The 18263-nt window shown below is 46.0% G+C and overlaps 1 protein-coding gene across 3 annotated transcripts; it reads right to left on the bottom strand.

Annotated features, from left to right (window-relative positions):
• Positions 1–497: 497 nt before the first annotated feature.
• LOC112570044 lies at positions 498–14894 on the bottom strand. Of its 3 annotated transcripts, none has more exons than XR_003100579.1 (4): positions 14553–14894; positions 12432–13474; positions 5331–5601; positions 498–5044 (listed from the first exon to the last, which is right to left on the bottom strand). XR_003100579.1 is itself a non-coding variant. In XM_025248232.1 (4 exons), the coding sequence occupies exons 2-4, from the start codon at positions 12595–12597 to the stop codon at positions 4871–4873; spliced, it is 603 nt and encodes a 200-aa protein (XP_025104017.1). In that variant the 5' UTR covers positions 12598–13474; positions 14553–14887; the 3' UTR covers positions 498–4870. The 3 variants fall into 3 exon arrangements, 2 of the variants coding, with proteins under 2 accessions (XP_025104017.1, XP_025104018.1); XM_025248232.1 differs by having other exon boundaries at positions 5339–5601; positions 14553–14887; XM_025248233.1 differs by lacking the exons at positions 12432–13474; positions 14553–14894 and adding an exon at positions 5914–6474 and having other exon boundaries at positions 5339–5601.
• Between the last annotated feature and the right edge of the window lie 3369 nt (positions 14895–18263).

Raw genomic sequence — 18263 nt, 5'->3', positions numbered from 1 at the left:
ATGTGACGTCATAACTGTCACCCTCTTGCTCGGTGCCCCAGGGCCTCTGTCACGCGTTTGTAGAGGAAGGAGGAACATAGTCCCAGTCATCGTGCCCCTGCAGGGTCCCTCCCTGTTGCATTGCTGATGTCCAGGGTCAGGGTGGGGCAGGGTACAGGTGAGCGAGATGCTTGATGGTGGATAATGACAACATCCTCACAGTCAACACCTCCAACAGCGGAACCACAGCGCGTGATGAAACTTCTTTCTTGCACGTCTTCGCACGACACACAGACAAACGCACGACACGGACAAATGCACACACACACACACACACACACACACACAATACACACACACACACACACATACACACACACACACACACACACACACACACACACACACAATACACACACACACACACACACTACACCACACACAATACACACACACACACCATACACACCAGCATTCTTAAGCATTCAAACGCTTCTTTAACATAAGACGAACGAAGCTTTCAATATTATCATAATTTCTTTTCTTTTTTTCTTTTCTTTCAAATATAGCGCAATTCAAAAACAGACTGCAGCCAAGGCCAGCGATCAAACAATACTTTTTTTGGCAAACAAATATCTTCTGTAGCTTGGAGCAAAACTAGCCAGTCAGCCAACCAATCAACCGAACGATCAACCAAGTAATTCATAATTAACCCTGTACATGTCAAAATGAGATCAATAAAACCATTTCCTGTCGGTCCGTTTAAGGACACTGACCAACTCGAGACAGAACCATTTGTAAATGGCAGGAGAGCAAAACCTCAAGTTATCAAACATGACGAGCACCCCTTGAAACAGGGTGTGACTCACAAAACACAGGACGTTGTCACGTGACATCAAACAGCTCTGACTACTGGCTGTTTCTGTGGTGACCTCACTGAAAGTGACGTGGATATAGTAAGTAAAGTATAGTATAGTATAGTATAGTGGCGACTACTGGCTGTTTCAGTCGCCTAGCTACCAATGGCGGGGTGCACGGTGACTGATGGAGTGAACGTCTGGTGTCGAGAGTAGGTCACGCGACACGGTGGTGTGACTGCAGTCACGCTGTCCGTGATTGTCGCTCTACAAATGAAGGGCTGAAGAAGGATTTGTCGCCAGCAGCGAGTGTCCAACCACACGTGACGCAAGTGCTAGCGGAATACTGGATATTACACAAGGTCAGATAATGCTTTGACTTATCTTACAATTCCCAGCAGTTCTGAGACTTTGCAGTATGCACAAATTACAAAATGCTTTGCATGAATGTGATTTTTAAATGCAACTGTACCAAAAGTTGTTTCTGTAGGTCGTTCTGTGTGCTAGCATGCGACAGTCGTGCGTACAACATGACATCATGTGCTTTTCGCAATTAAACGGATCAGTTTTGGATCCCCTATTAATCCTAATATTAGGAAAAAAAGAAATTATTTAAGAAAAAATATAAGCGAAGCGCGGGAGCTTGGACTCCTAGCACTGGCGTGGCACCAAAGTAACCAGAGCGAGAAGCCCGACATCCTTTTGGCACCAGAAACATGATTGACACGTCCGTACACGCAGGCCAAAAGTCGTTAACTAATCATAAACGAACGTTCCTGATGATTCCAAGAAAAGTAAACAAATTAAAATGACTTTGTGCCTTACAAAACTAAGTCCACGTAGGACGAGGTGGGTAACAAGCGAGGTCTCGATGGAGGTTTGCTGGAGGTGGACGACAACAAAGCAATATTTGTGGACAACAAGCTGTCAGCCATACTGAGGGGCACGTGACGCAAGGGGGTGGGGAGCTGATTTGTGTTTTACGCCGTGTCAGCAACGAAGGCTACATCACGGCAAGGCAGCCAGCCCTGAAAACAGATGCCACGTGCAGAGAAAGAACAGCGTGCCCGAGACCAGATTTGAACCCTGGACAGCCAACCTTCACTGTATTGGTGACAGGTGCTAACCGTGGCGCCACCGGACCGCTCCACCGAGCCGCTCAAGCGTTGCGGGGGCGGGCGCCTTGGAATGTGTCCTTGTCATCTTGTAGGGATGAGAACGTGCTACATCACAGCTTGTCAGTAGCTTGCTACATCACAGCTTGTCAGTAGCTTGCTACATCACAGCTTGTCAGTAGCTTGTACTACATCACAGCTTGTCAGTAGCTTGCTACATCACAGCTTGTCAGTAGCTTGGTACTACATCACAGCTTGTCAGTAGCTTGCTACATCACAGCTTGTCAGTAGCTTGCTACATCACAGCTTCAACTCACTGTGCTATGCATTTACTAGCTCAAGCTAGTGTCCACAACGTGTTGTTTTAGATTATTTTGTAATACTTCCTCTTTAAACAGGATTTGTTCCAAATCATAAAATGTTATAAAAATAACACATGATGTTTTAAAAACATTTGAGCTTTGAACATAAGATTACGCATCGCTTGAAAAACAGAAAAGTTTAAATGAATACGTTATTTCTTTGTCTTGAGGAAACTGTAAAATTGTTTTCAAGTGCCAAAGCACGAGCATCCATGGTCAAAACAGTCCTCACACAAGAACAAAAGGTGCTGCCAACAACTGCTTTGATCTGTCAAATGCAAGAGCACTTGGTGACAAGAAATAAATTACGCAAGAGAACTGAGTACACAATGAGTGAGTGTCATCTACTGGCAACACAACAAAAATAGTTAAAGGTTTCTTGTTCGTCCATGGCTTCTTGGACAAACTCATGCCAACAAGTAGAGCATAGTACATACTAAGAAGTGGTCAATATTAATAATCTCTGCTTACTCTTTGACGCAAGAACACAAATCATAACATTTACATCTCATCCGCGAAATCACGCGAAAAACAATAAATGTGGCCAAACAACGACAGATGGCAACTCGCGCAATCTTGTCCCAAAGCAAGTGTTGTTACATGCTAGACTCCCTCCACTCCCACCCCCAAGCCGCACGCCAGCTGATGGTTGCTGCACGGGGATAGGCTGACCATGGCCACGGTGACAAGCTCGTGCAACCGAGTGTTGTAGAAGACAGGCACGGCACATCAGCAAAGCAGCACGCGCGTGCGACAGCTGTCTTGTGATCGTCACCGAACCGCTGACAGCCGTGGACAGGGTGCAGGGAGTTCTTCAGACACTGATCACAATGGTGACCGGGCAGTCTCTTTCTCCAATGGTCCTCGACAAAAACAAAAGGTTTGGTTTTTCTGTGTCTAACACGCACTACATCTAAAGTTATGCTCAACAAACGCCAGCTGTCGGTGCCTGTAGTGAACTGCAACGTGGTGCCAGGCGTGGGTAGCCAAAAGCCCAAACAACAAGTTTTCCAAGAAAAGATTGATGCAAATGGGTTAACAAGGCCAACCCAGTTTCACACATTGACATTATTTTGAATACACCAAATACAATTAAATGGGCACAAATCCAATGTTCTGGCTAAAAAACTAGAAACTTTGAAACCATATTTATGAAATCTGGTCATGAGCAATCTGGTAAAACAACTTCCCCACCTGTGAACATGTCCGCTCACTCGCCTTTAGTCTATGGCCTTCCATCTGCCACCCGCCCAAATCACTCTCACAATAGTGCCAACATGCAGAGACCGACATGGCAGAGAGTGGCCTCTATTTTAGACATTAATGGCCAAAGTGCAGGTGCAGCTGGCGGCACGCTTTGCCTACAGACGCCATGACAGCGCGTGTTTCTCGCGAAACCACTCTGCCCTCTGGCGGTAACCTCCTAGCTTGGTCTGTGGTGCCTAGCTGCTAGATAGAATGGGCACAACTAACAATGCAACCTGGTCTCCTATGCCAAGAACATGTACAACTGTTCTCCCACCCCACCCTACCCCCACAAAAAGAAAAGCACTGGACGTTCGCTGACTCTTGTTGCATAATCGTTTTGCAGGAAACAAAATGGGTGAAAGCCCAGCATGGGGATGTCCTGTAGGTCCACTGGACATGCTGAGTTGTGAGTAAAGCTGGGAGCTGCCTAGGAACTAGGTCCTTGAGCACTCAGCACATCTCAGTGGAGGAGGGGGTGGAGGGCGGCGGCAAGGGAACTGGACAGGACTGAGACACGCCTGGTCTCTTTCCCCATCATATCACATAACATATGTTTGTAATCACTTACAATAACAGGCTAGGTCTTCCATAACTATAGTCATTACCCCCACCCTTTCCACGGGGAAAAAAACCCACACCAAAATAAAACAACTGAGTTTGACAATACGAACAAGGTGTCCAAACAAAGTCGTGTTGCTGCTCTTGCCATTTTGGTAGCCGACACTGAGCGGACGATAGCTGCTCTTGTTGATGCGGAGGTTGTGGCCAGGTAGACACAAGAGTGTGTGCATGGAATAAGGCGCTCAGCTCTATGTACGTGCGCAGAACTTGTTGTGTCCTGTCTTGGCACTTGGTCACAACGCTGTGGCAGCCACGGGTACAAGAACTGGCTTGTTGATGGCGATGAGGGGGAGCTGATGGCAATGTCACCCACTTGGTGGTGCAGTTCTCACCGTTCTATGGAGACGTCGTCGTCATGGCAACAGTGGCTAAGTCTACAGCGCAGAACAAGGCACCGGCAGACGGTAGAGCAGGATCTTGTTGAGCAGCTTGGCGAAGAAGCACAAAAAAGCCAGGAAGGCAGGAAGTGAGCGAGGTGTGTGTTGGTGGGCTGGGGGTCGGGGTGAACAGTGAAGGGTACAGTGGTGCTGTAGTCTCGCGGCCAGCAACAGAAGTCAAGGATGCCCCAACGAGCACCACCTTGCATGCAAAGCACGCGCGCCCCCCTTTTTAGTCGGCGAGGTGCGACGCCCGTCTTGGGCAACACGCGACGAGACATGACAGGTGTGGCTACAGTGCGTACAAGTTATCACCTGGGGGAGTCCACTGGACTGTCGGCCTCGTGTCGCTCGGCGTCTAGAACGGCTCGTCGTGTCCACGTGAAGACGCACCGGAAGTAGCCGGCGAAGTTCCGGTATAGGAGGCGGCGTGCTCCACCCAGGAACAAGGCCGCTACGGTGTTCAGCTCCGCGTGGATCGAGGCCTACAAGTTGAGAATGCTCTGATTACTTTTGGTCCTTACGCACGCACGCATTGTCTCTCACTCACTTATTTCTCACAAACACCCGTCTTTCTCGTCTGCTGTAGTCTCAAAATAAATGAATAAATGAAAAATTCTTCTTCTAAAAGTTTTAGGAAAGAAGCAAAAAACCAACTGGGTGAATGAAGGCACAAACAAAGAAACAACAAGTATCCCAAGCCCCCAAGAAAAAGAAGTGTAAAAATCAAAGAGAAGGAAGGAGAACAAAAAGAAAAGGCGCGGTGCATACCCACTCACCAGGGCGCCGGGGCGCACGTGGCGGAAGGCGTGCGTCCTCAGGAACTCGTCACTGATGCGGCGCAACTCGCGCCCCACCTCGCGCTCCGTCAGACGCTGGCGTTGCTGGCTTTCTAGGTCCGGCGCCGACAGCGACCTCTCGCGGAGGGCAAACTGCGAGTACGTGATGGGCACCAGGTCCGGCAAGGGACCCTGCGTCAGCACCGACACACTGGCGGTCTCCTCGCCCTCCGAGTAGTAGCGCAGTCTCCGCACGGCGCTCCCTACAAACAACAAGACAACAAACGGCTTGAGTGACAGTTGGGCTTTGGGGTGGCAGATGCCACGTTTCCTCACAGCGAGGTCATAGTGTTCCAACACAGTGCTTTGCCAAGTCGACATTGCCTTGCAATACTTCAATCCTATTTCATGGCTACCAACATCGACTGTCGAACTTGTGGCTGACCTCAACAGACCTAAAATACAGTCAGCACTGAAGAACATGGTCGTGTGTTATATTCAGCTCTCAATTTCTTTGTATGAAGGGTAGGAAAACGAAGACTATGCCACCAAGGTAAATATCAACGTATTCATACCAGATTCGTCTATGGCACTCAGATATCCCATAATGAAATGTTTTGGATAGATACTCAGGTACGATCTTGCCACCTTCACAGTAGCAACCCCAGCTGTAAACTGCTGTTATTCTCCTGCAATCAAAGAGTGGTTACTCCGGGAATTTCCGCAATGCACTGAGTGTGGTGAGACGGTCTGCTGACCCTAGTCACAGGTGAGCACAAAACTACTGCTTGCGTCACCTCATTGCTGATCTCCTCAGTGATGACCGACAGCTTACGAGTGGAACAAGGGGACCTCTATCAATAGCACAAACATGGTTATTTTGGGTGGTCAGTGTCATCATCACGAGGACAGGAGAGTTGCAAGAAACCACAACTGTATCAGCGGGGGTTTTCCCTCGAGGCCAGCAGACATAAATAACATCGGGAAAAACGAGACGTGTAGAGCCAGTAGAACTACACACAGGATGTCTACACACATCACGAGACCAGGCTTGCTCAGCAATACTTGTCTCCAGCAAGCAACTAAACCAACATACAGCTTCCACACAGCAAGATATACAAGAACAACCTAGCAACAGCCAGCTTCACGAAAACATCAACAAACACAACAAACAAAAGCAAAGACGACACCAGTAGTTCAACTTCACTTCTATCTGCTCTCTCTCTCTCACTCACACAAAACTACAAATTCCAAAGTGCTTCAGACAGGTGCACACCTGACACCACTACAACTTACAGGTGCTGGGCAACCATGCATTACATTTCGCAGGCGACACGAAACGACGCGTGACAGTTTGGGATGTTCATACTGACCAAGCTCACACACTTCAGTTGTTTATGTGACCACTGCGGAGACAGCAGGGCTGAGGGGAAATGTTACAGTACTCACAGGAGACAGGGTATAGACACTATATTTGTTATTGCATTCACAGAAGACAGGAGGGGGTCACTATATCTACGGAGCTTGAACACCTGACATACTCTTTAGGTGTGATCTATATGCCATCATTGTAGAAAGGTCTGACCTGATTCAATGAACTGTCTCTGACAAGAGAAGCAGCAACAGAATAATGACAAACCCCAGCAAAATATCCGAGGAAATGTTGAAGACATAAAACAACAGGCAGAAACAGGATAGAGCATGTGACCCTTTGGAACACGCATGATCCACCACATGCACCCCGACATGTCTTTTGTGACATATAACATGCCATATGTATCACTGATATGTCCCCTGTGACAGGTATGAGTTGACATGCTGTCCGACATATCTCGTTACAGAAGTAAACAAATGTAGTCAGACAGTCACGATGGGGAGGTGGAACACTGCTACACGTGTCCTAACCCCACACGCCATGGGCACGTGGAGAAGACACTGAAGACATTGGCTCTGTGATGAGAAATAGAGGTTGTCTAGAGACAAGGATTAAACAACCTGTGTGTGATGAGAAATAGCAGGGTTGTATTTAAGAATGCAGACACTGCCTCCTAGACATCACTGACAGCCTTTGTCTTAACTGACTGATAAGTAGGGTAAGTGGAATAGACTTATGACATGTGGCGCTGACAGGTGTTGCGAGCCTCAATAGTTCTGTTGATATCACATCAGATAAAGTGTTAGTCACGAGTATGGACACTAACCCCAACATGATTCTGGGGTTTGGAGAACAGAACATGCGGCAACACCGACATCTGCAAGTTGATCCTCCAGACTGGGGGTTGGGGGCGGATTGCAGCGAGAACCACGTCAGTGGAGAAGACATGTCAGCTGCCATGTATTCTTGTCATGGCAGGTGTCATGTGTTCATTGGTCATGTCAACTGTCTTGTTTATTGTTGACATGCTGAGCTAATAGTGGAGTAAAGACCAAAGAAAAGAGCCTTCATTGAAAACAGATTTGGTCCACATGGTATCTCGCGTCACTCTTAGCAACCCATGCACATACAGGTGTATATGTGTGTGTATATATCATACAATACGGTTGTGGGTCACCTGCTCACAGGTATTAGTGCACGCTCTTGTAATGCAAAGACAGACATCATCTATGAAGCCGTCACAGAGTGGCTGAGCCTGCTGAGTACATGGGGCCTATCGTTGGGTAAGAGGACAGCCGAGCTGTTACAGCACTGGCGTGTCAACCCGCTTTGATACATGTGTGTTATTGCCAACTACCCTTCCCCAGTCCACCCTACTATTGCCAATGGGTGCCTGACTCTATAACAGGTTGAGGAAGGCAAGGCAGCAAGAAGCTGTCAGCCTCCAGAGAAGTGTGATCTTTATCACCTCACATTTTAAAGACTGAAAGTCGACTGAGCTGGCGGGAACGGGTACCTGACTCCATGGACTGCATACATGGTTCGGAGACTGAGACACTGAGGGAGAGTAGCTGGGCACCGCCCTCACGTAAGGCTAGCCCCCAGAAAAGGGGTCTCTAAGCCCACCCCCAACCCCCAACGACCTAAAAAGGTTCGGGGATGACCTTTACCTTACCTTCCTCCTACACTGAATAGCAAACCAAACGACCTGAGGAAACCAAGCAGAGGGAGGAGAGTAAGAAGTGTAAACAGTGCTTTTCTCTCCCCACACACACTACACCGTTCTTCTATCTTCAGCGAGAGCGTTGACACGTGTTAAACGTAGGATGTAGGTCAGAGAATAAGGTCATGTGGCTGGTGTAAGTATACATGTACATGTCCTCCCATTGTGCCGCCTTGCTGGTCTTCTCCCTTAGATTCCCACGCTGGCAACCAATGCGTGTGGGGTCATGCCAGGTCACGTCGGCTCTCAGCCAATCAAATGCGTCTTCATGCAAATGTGTGAGCGCACGCGCAACTACGTGTACACTGCACGTGCAGCTTGTATCGTGCAGGGAAAGCGTTTATCTACCCGGGTTTGTTCGCACACTTCTGCTTTTAAGCCGGCATGATAACGGGCTCGTACATAGCACATACAAATCCTGGTCACTATGTTAATTATGGCTGCAAACAAACCTTGGAGACAAATTAGGAGCACTGCTACTCCATGATAGCAATTCCGCTGATGGAGGATCTGTTCCCCTCCCCAAGTGATAAAGGGGAACGGGGTAATCTAGAAATTACAAGCATGGCGTCCGAATGTTGATTTGTATTTTCTACATTAGTTTTCAAGTGAAGACATACAAAGACGAAATAAGAGAAAACGGACAAGGAAAAGTTAACAAGAGGACTCAAGTACTAATTAGGTTTTTCTTTCTTATTTTTAAGAAAAGAAAACTGCATCCACTGGGGATGGGATGGATTTGAGAAAGGCGGAGAGAGAAAGAGGGAGGGTACAGGTGCTGTAAGAGCTGCTGGCTGTGGGTACGGCCATGTTTAGTGCAATATCTATGTATTGCGGTCACCCGTGTTGACAGGCCAGTGGTATGCAGAGAGTAGGGCGCGCGTAGTAGGTGTAGTAGTAGCCTTGACCTCACGACGTTTGTTTTGACGCTCACCACGTCACAGCGCCTGTCGTCTCCTATCGACCCTTGACCTGTGCGCATGCGCTGTGTGAGTGAGGCCGGCGCGCTGTTGCTAACGCTGGAGTCGGGCTATTTATAGCGCTGACGCCTACTACATCGCCAGTCAACAGTGCACGCCGCCTCCTCTTTCTGCCGTTCTTTCTTTCGCTTTCTTTCTCTTCGTATTTAACTTGCATTCAGCACTTACAATTCTCACTTCCATAAGAAGGTACAAAATTAATAACATAGTTATAACTTCAGCCTACACTTACATGAACGCGATTATATATAGTACATTATAATATAGTGAAAACAACCACCTAAACTGAAATGTATGTAATACAAGAACATGCCGTCTGACGTGGATATATCTTAACAGCTTTTGCAATAAACAGAACAATCGCGTCATTCGCAAAAGCTGAAGTGGATTCTTTGTGAAAGAAAATTTTTAATCCCGTGAAGATTTTTAATCCCGTGAAGATTCCTTTTCAAAACTCGTTGTCAGTTGTGTAACAGCCATTCTACTGAAACTGTTCTGCGAGTCATCTGTACTGCAAAGCGCGGACTGTCAGTTCTGTATGTTCTTATCCGTGTGGCCGCCACTCTATGGAGACTGCCGTGCGATGCCATGTACTGCAAGGTGCGGGTAAAGGGAGACAAGCAGCAGGTAATGCAGGCACTGACGTCATGGTGATTATCGATCCTGGCGGCGGACGAGGGCAGCTTTACGTAAGACGTATCTTTGTCCTCCCTCTTTAGCAACGTGCGTGTTTGAACACGTCTTGTGGACAACATGCTGCAAGCTCTCTCTCTCTACCCAACAAGCTGCTTCTGCTGCATGACGCACACAGCAAGATTCCATGGTAACCCACCAGAAAATATGGAGAATGTGGCTGTGTAAATAATTGCACTCGTGGATTTTTTTTTCTTTTAAGCAATCGCAGAAATTAAAAGTCTTGTCGGGTACCAATTTAAAGGTCTGTTGCTACAAGAAAAAAAACATTTTAAAACAAACGAACAAGAGTGTTGTAAAGGGCAGTAACAAAGAATGAGAGTTTTGTCAAGCACAGCCTTTTGCAACGCGCGGCGGGTATTCCTGGGACTGACCACCACATACTTTCTACGACGGTTTCAATTCCTATAAAAAAATTAAGACACTGTACATTATAGCAGCAGACGGTCACCTTTACCCCAGATCTTTTTCCTTTGCCCCATGCCGGATGGCAGGTTGGCGGGTGGCCATACTGAGGACCAGCCTCTATTGCTGTACAACACCTTCGACGTCAGGTGTCTCAGGAAGCTGACTTCATTGCTGTCAGAGCGCAGGTCAGCCTGGCTGACCCATCAGACTTCTGCCCCCGTTACTGTGTAACATGAACACTAGCGGGTAAACAGTTGCTACCCGGCATGTCTAATAATGAGTGCAGGATGCTTAGTGTTGCGCAGACAAGGTCAGTGGGCTGGGGGGTGGTCGAACACGTCGACAGGTGCGGGGGGAATTTTTTAGTTTTATTTTACCGAGCATTTGTTCAGGACAAAAAAAAAGTAGAGGTCTGATTCACTCTTGTGACATTGCATGGCCAGAGAGCTGGAGTGAATGGCGCGAGCGAATTGAGAGAGCTTCTAAGGGTTTTTAAAAAGTGAAAACACTAAGTGTAAATAAAAGCCCCTAGTCAAAACTGCTGTTCGTGTTCGGAAAACGAGACATCATGATATCTGTGAATGAGACTGGCACACTACGCGAGATAGGCTCGGCAGTTTGTAAATGTGACATGACCAAGAATCAGGCATTCCTCCAGCATCTAGATGCACGTACTCTCCTCCATTTCACTGCGTCATTTATGCATTGAATTTCGGTCATTCTCTCTCTCGCGCGCGTACACACATATGGGCGCTGGTGCGCGAACGCGTGCATGCCAGACAGCGTTTAGCGTAAACGTGCGGGTACACAAGGCCCTAGAAAAATTTGTCTCAGTTCAAGTGATACTGCCTGCTGTAAGTGGCTCTTGCATCGACGACTTTTTATTATGATCCGCTCGTCCTACTTTCTCATTTACGCCCTCGCTTGGAAGACTGAGATAACTCTAGTGACCATTACAGATGAAACAGTGACGATCCCACAGTCATGTCGGGGCAGTCAAGAGCATGTGCTATACTATATCTCGGGCGCGGCACGTGCAAAAGGCGATGTTTGCTTCCCACCATCGACCAGACATGCCTCGGTGGGCAGAGTGGGCCGGGCATAGGGTGGGAAATGGAGTGTTTTGGTCGAGGTGTTCGCACGAGCTTCGAACTGGTGACCTTCCGCTCCACAGATGAGTTCACGTTGTAGACGAGTGTACAAGCAAACTAGAACTGCTCAAAACTGATGAGTTAACTTGGCGCTCCCCACAAAGATACACTAGAGTCAACAAAAACAATTGTGTGGGAACAAAACATGCAGAATTTTGCCCGCTGGAGAATTGGGGGTCCCTTATAAGCAATGTAAATAGCTTATTGCCTGGCTACACTAAACGCTAACTGCCATCCGGACATCGTTATGTAGGGCAGGTGTTCAGTATGACAACTGATCGATTCTCTTCTGCTTTGTCTGTGATTCAACGGAAGTAGGAGTAGATGGAAGGATGCACAACGTCTCACATCGGGATACTGTATCGAGGGGTGCTTACAGCATGGCACCCGCTAAACTCGGCCTGAAGATCGACCAAAAATCGACATTCTTTGGGTGCGAGTCAAGGGCCGTCAGGGAGTCACGCACGTGAAAGACACATCATGTGATCTCGCCGTCATCTACAGATGATTCGCGTTCGGGTGATACCCTAGACGTGGGTGACTTGTTTGACCCGACGAGTGATATATATATATACGTCTTGCGCGTGAATAATGTTTGTAGCTGGCAGCAAGGTTGGTGGAAATGGAAGAAAAAGCACCATTGAAATATAGGCTTGACATACATTAATAAGTAATGTTTGTAGCTGTCAGGAAGACTAGAGAGAGAGACAGAAAAAAAAAGAAGACAGACCACGCCGAAGCAAAGATGTGGAGTGACTCTTACCACGAGCACAAGCGGGTAGTGGCTGCGGGCAGGCCAGGATCTGGTCTATCAGCTGGCAGTGAACGTGCGGGTTTGGGTGGCGATGCTGCGGGCCAGGAGGGGGCGGAAGCGGTCTCCACCCGGCAGTCTGATGGCGGAAAGCGCAGCGTGGTGATAGGCGATGCATGCCACCCCTGTTCCCTTCTCGTCGTCGCCGAACACATCATCGTCGTTGTCGTCATCGAGTTTTATGTCAGAACGAGCTGGCGAGGGGCCACCTCCATGACTGAAGTCAGAGCGGGAGAATAAGCGGCATCGGCGTTGTGCTGCAGCACCAGGTGCACCCATGAAACTCCCTGTCTCCTGGCTCTTTGTCTCGCCGCTGTTATAAACGCTCTCTGTCTCGCCGACCTTATACACGCTGACTTCCTCTCTCTCCTCCTTTTCTTCCTGCACGCTGCCTAGACGAGCTGCAGCTCCTACACATCTGATATCACATTTGTCGTCGGCGTCATCTTCTGATAACAACGGGGAAGCCGTGGTTTTGCGCCGGGTGGCCACGGTACCCAGGTCTACTTTCGCCTGGAAGAGCTTGATGTCAGGCACCCCGGTCGGTTTGTTACCCGTGGTGACAAGTTCGGTCCTGTTCTCATCCTCATCCCCTGAGTCACAGGGCAACCGGGACTTGTGGGGGCCACCCGGGCTGAGGGAGGGGCCCGGAAAAGCTTGTCCCGGAGAACAGGCGGGCCTCTCTCCCGGACTTTCGCCGGAAGTGTCGAAGGTAAACTGAGGAGTGAGGGGTGAGAAGGTGGCCGGTGAACAGTCCGTGTGGTAGCCACTGTCCCGTTTGGACGACTGGCGCGGAGGGGTGCTTGTAGCCCCAGAGTCACTCACCACACTCCCAGAACGGCCAGAAGCCCCCCGACCAGTAGCACAAGCAATGCCACCCATGATGTCGGAACTCAGGCCAGCCACCAAGCTGGCACCGCCGCTAGCTATATGTTGTTGATCGTCGCCTGCCTGCTTCTCCATGGATGGAGTGGACGCATTTGGTCAGCCAGTACCTGGACAAAAGCAACACCGTTACTATACCGTAGTTGGTACACAACACAAATGGTGCATTTCGTCACGCATTAAAGACTTATATTCATGTTATTGCCATGTCTATCCACTCTCTGCCATTCAAACACCCTGACGAGAAAATCACACACAAGTCTAAATATTGTTCAAAATAATGAAAGTTTTTGTACACTCTTGCTTGTTTTGATGCTGTTAGGAAAAAAAATTCACGTCTGAATAAACTTTAACAATCAAACTAGACTTAAAAATGGAATGTATCGCTTAAATCGAATGCTGGAAATTTCTTAATAAATTCATAATGACTAAGTCACTGACTTGTCATGATAGCATAACCCAATGTTGGGCCTTTCATACTATCATTCCCACGCTGTATCTGTAGCAGCATCTTTACTCGTTTCCAAATGGAAAACTCGTGTGCAGTAATACTTATTATTAAAAGAAATATCATAGTAAGATAGAATTTAGATAGTTTTAAAATGACAACCAAACAATAATTAAAATATTTCAAGTTTTTGTTGTTTGTAAATCTACCAAATCTAATCTTGTGCGCAAGGACAGAGTGAGGAGCTGTCACGACTCCGCCAGAGTGAAGACATTGCAGCTAGACAGAGTGTGTGTGCTGATGTCACTGGTGTGCTGTTGTGTGCAGCCAGCCAGCCGCCCGCCAGAAGTCATTAGCGCGTAACTCTGCCAACGTCGGTGAAGCCATGGATGTCAGTCGTGACTTTTGCTGCAGTTCTGACAACGTTTATACAGCTTGCACCCCAGCGATTAAAAACAATTTGAATGAAATATACCCACAAAAGTGTGGACTTTATGACCTTGTCGTTGTAAATAATAGAAGACTGGCTATATATGTTGAAATGACAGGTAAATTGCTGTGTCCCTGTGGCGCGGCAAGCAAACCCATGCTGGCTGCTAAAAGTAAACAAAGCAGCATGGTTTGTTTTCACGCTACGAGATAGCGTAGGTAATATTCTCCCACAAATCTCCAATGTGGGAAAATTTCAGGAATTGCAGTGGTTCATGAGAGGTAGGTGTAAAAGAAAACGTTCTTCTTACCTCGAGTGATATCGTCAAATGATGGTATGTAAAGTTTTGGCGCCTGCAATGGCAGTGAACAAGTCGGTCGCCACTTTGTTTTGGAGTATGATGTCATCAGCGCGCACGCTCGCGCACAGCCGACCAATCACAGCGCGCGGCGAGATGGCGTGTCCCGACCTGCGCCTGTCGGCAAAAGCCTGATATCACCACGCGCGGTCGCTGGGAAAAAACTCCAAGGCACGTCCACTGTGTGTACTGGCATTAGTTTTGCATCCTACTTCGGTCTGAGAACTCGTGTAACTAACTGCATCTCAGCTACAGATGCTGATTATAAACCCTGTGCCTAAAACATGCAAGCGCACGAGTTCACCAATCACGCTGTTGTGTTTATTTACAGGTCGCAGCAACCCCTGACCCTTCACACAGCTCATTTCCATACCGTGTAGAAATCTCGCGAGAACATTTCCTTACTCAAGAAAATGGCGCGTACACATACGCTGATCGACTTCAAAAACCGTGACGAGAATTAGGAATAGCCAATGTTTGGGATAGTAGTGCAGCAATAAGTATGAACGCACAATGGAATCTAGTTTTTCTGAATCAAGATCTGAGCGGTAATTCTTCCTTTAAGGGCTGGTGTCGTGTGTACTTGAACGCTTCCCGAGGGATGTATCGGCAGTTTTAACTTGTACAAGCTTTTCTTTCGCTGTAAATTTCGAGATTAACAGAAGGAAATTGTATGCAGCAAAACTATAATAAATGGCTACAAAAAAATGGTATATGCATGTCGAAAAATCATTTTGCGAAAATCAGGGCAATATCGGTCAAAAGTCAAGTATTCATACTTTGAATGTTTGCTTAGCTCAGTCAGCGGACCGTTTGAGTTAGTGCAGCCTGCGGTATCAAAACTATAGTCAGTCAAGTAGGAAGCACGCTGAAATAATTCTTTGCTGTAGTCATGTATCTAATATTATTAGAAGTTGGCAGCATCAATTCAAAATCATTTATAAATGTGTTTGCTGCTTGCAAAGTTTCAGCGTTGGACTCACGTTTTCAACACCGTATGGCAGGGGTGTGAGAGATTACGTCTGATTAGTTTTTTTACAAAACATAATTGTTGAGGTGGCTAGTAACAGGCTACATAAAAAATAAAGTATCAAGTTGTTTTGTATTACAAGCAAACAGCATTGCAGATTTTATTGACCACAACCTCTAGTTGTAAAAGGAATGAAACCATTGTTACTTTCGGACATTTTACCACAGTTAACATCTGAAAGGAAAATAAGTATAAAAAGGAAAAAAGGTATTGATGCAACTTTCAGATATGCCATTTGTCTTGCGCAGGTCACGTAAAGCATTTCTGCGAGTGCTGCCACCTAGAAGACACATAGTAGCTATTATGACGGGAGGGCTCAAGAGACTGTACTGCAGAATTAGGGAGAACGAGGAGATTTCACACCATGGTATGTTCAGTTGCACACTTTTTTTAGCAGTTGTAGCGCATGATAGATAATTTTATTTTAGGGACATTTTGTTATCCTTTAGTATTTAATACCATCAAACTGCAACATTGGACATGTCACAGTAGAAGCCATTATGTCAATGATTATATGCATCATTTTTGTGTCTGCAGATTTACTGTCATTTTGTATTTCTTGCTATAATGGTTTGTATGTTATTTAGAGCTTTTTCTGTATTATCCATAGACTTTTTTGGGAGCCTGAGGAAATATATAGTTTTTGTGTGAAATGAGTCAATGATAAGGCTAAGATATGATACAAATAAACCATGTTGTGACAGTCACCATTAAACCTTTGCTGGAGACGGTGTGGAATAAGTGTGTACATGTTGGTTACAAAGATGGCAAAGATAACGCTGAAGTCCGAGATTTTCTATCATGTTCAGTACGGCTCTCGTGGGGAGAATAGTTTCCAGAAAGTCAGAAAGCTTAGAACAGCTATCATTGTTTGATTTCCAAACTTGGAATAGCTTTATTCACCATGCTGAAAAGTTGTCTTGGATGCTGTGATATACACTATGACACTAGAATAACAAACATAATCCTAACCCTAACTCAAAGCTTAAATCCTTTTCCATAAAAAAGTGTTATGGAATTGTGAGCCCTCCTAAAGTTGAACTTAAAATGTGTTATTATACTGAAAGGATAGTACTCTAATTATATAAAAGCTTTTTCAAATGCCATAATTTTGTTTCAAACTTTATATCATACAGTGGGCTACAAATTACAAAAGGACACTAGCCACCATCTTATATGACAAAAACAAAATAACATTCACATAATTGTTTTAAAGTAAGAATAGCAAGGTTTTTATTTTAGGGATTTTTGTTTTTATCTCCTGTCCGAAAATGAGAATGTTTGTGTGACTAAGACATTGGACAGAATTCGGGTTACTGAAGAGTCTTGTGGGTTGAAGGATTTGCCTTGAGAATCATCAGTTTGTTTTTCAGGCTGCTGATTGCTAGAATGTCAAACAAGTGCTTTACGAAATGTGTATCTGTCATGCTGGGATTGTAATCGAAAGATACACAGAATGAGGAAGTGAACTTTTAGTAGATAAGGAAACTGCGGGTGTACATGCACTTTTGTGTGTAGGTGTATATGTGTATGAATGTACATATAAATTTCACAATATTTTGTTTGGTGCCTTCAGAGTATATATATATACACGTAAATTTCACAGTAGTTTCAGTTGTTTTTACTACTGTGTGAATATGCTGTCTTGAAAATGTACTTAGAGGGCTGATTAATACTCATAGAACTCTGGTGTGAGAAATTGTAAAGCAGCTAAAGATTTTATTTCACTTTTGTTTGCTACCCAGATTTTTAAATTTTTTTGAGGAACAGAGGAAACAGCAATTCTTCCTGGTGCACACACACCCTGGTTTAAAATTATTTTTTTTAAAGTGCATCATGCATTGACTGGTGTAGACATTTATCACCATTGTGTAAAAGTGGGTTATAACTTCATTTGGATATGTCACGTGTGAGGAGAAAATGGGCGGTATCTTTATAGGACATAAAGCATACTTGACTTGCATGTACCATTGTTTATGATGAAGGAGATGGGATAGACCTTTCGGTTGGTAGGTGGGATATTTTTTAATTTGGCTAGCACTGTGTGGGTAGATGTATTAATATGGGGTCCATTGCTGCCTCTTCTCTACACTTGTACTTATGAAAGTGAAATTAACATTGGCCTAAGGCCTATCTTGCAAATAGTAAATCGTTCAGATTGCTATCTGAAATCTTCAGAATTTTTATGCACCATTTAATCCGCAGTGAAAAATCTATTCTTCTTATGTTAGACTATTCTGTATCTGGTATAGAGGTTGGCAAGTTCACCGACAAACTGGGCCGATTTCAGCCACCAGAAGGCTTGATGCTAGCCTCTCGATACCATGTGCTCAGCATTCTACCATCTTGGGGTCAGTCAGCTATGCTAGTTAGAGCACAGGTACTTTTCATGTAACTTTTGTTTTTTTAGTAAAGAGCACTATTATTTTTCTTTTGTGTTTGTGAGTGTTCAGACTTGTCTTGGAGATAGAAGGAAAGAATATGTGCGCATGCATGTGTATTTGTGCGTCTGAACATGCACACAACTGGTGATGTAGGTGGGGGGCAATTAGATTTTCGGGGTGGGAGCTGGAGTTAGGTTAAGGCTTTAAAAGTGCCCTCACAGTAAACTGGAGATCTACTGTAATTTGGGG

This window comes from Pomacea canaliculata, linkage group LG8, assembly GCF_003073045.1.
Source record: "Pomacea canaliculata isolate SZHN2017 linkage group LG8, ASM307304v1, whole genome shotgun sequence".
NCBI lineage: Eukaryota > Metazoa > Mollusca > Gastropoda > Architaenioglossa > Ampullariidae > Pomacea > Pomacea canaliculata.
Note: the sequence above shows the minus strand (reverse complement) of the source record. Positions and strands in the feature narration are given on the sequence as shown.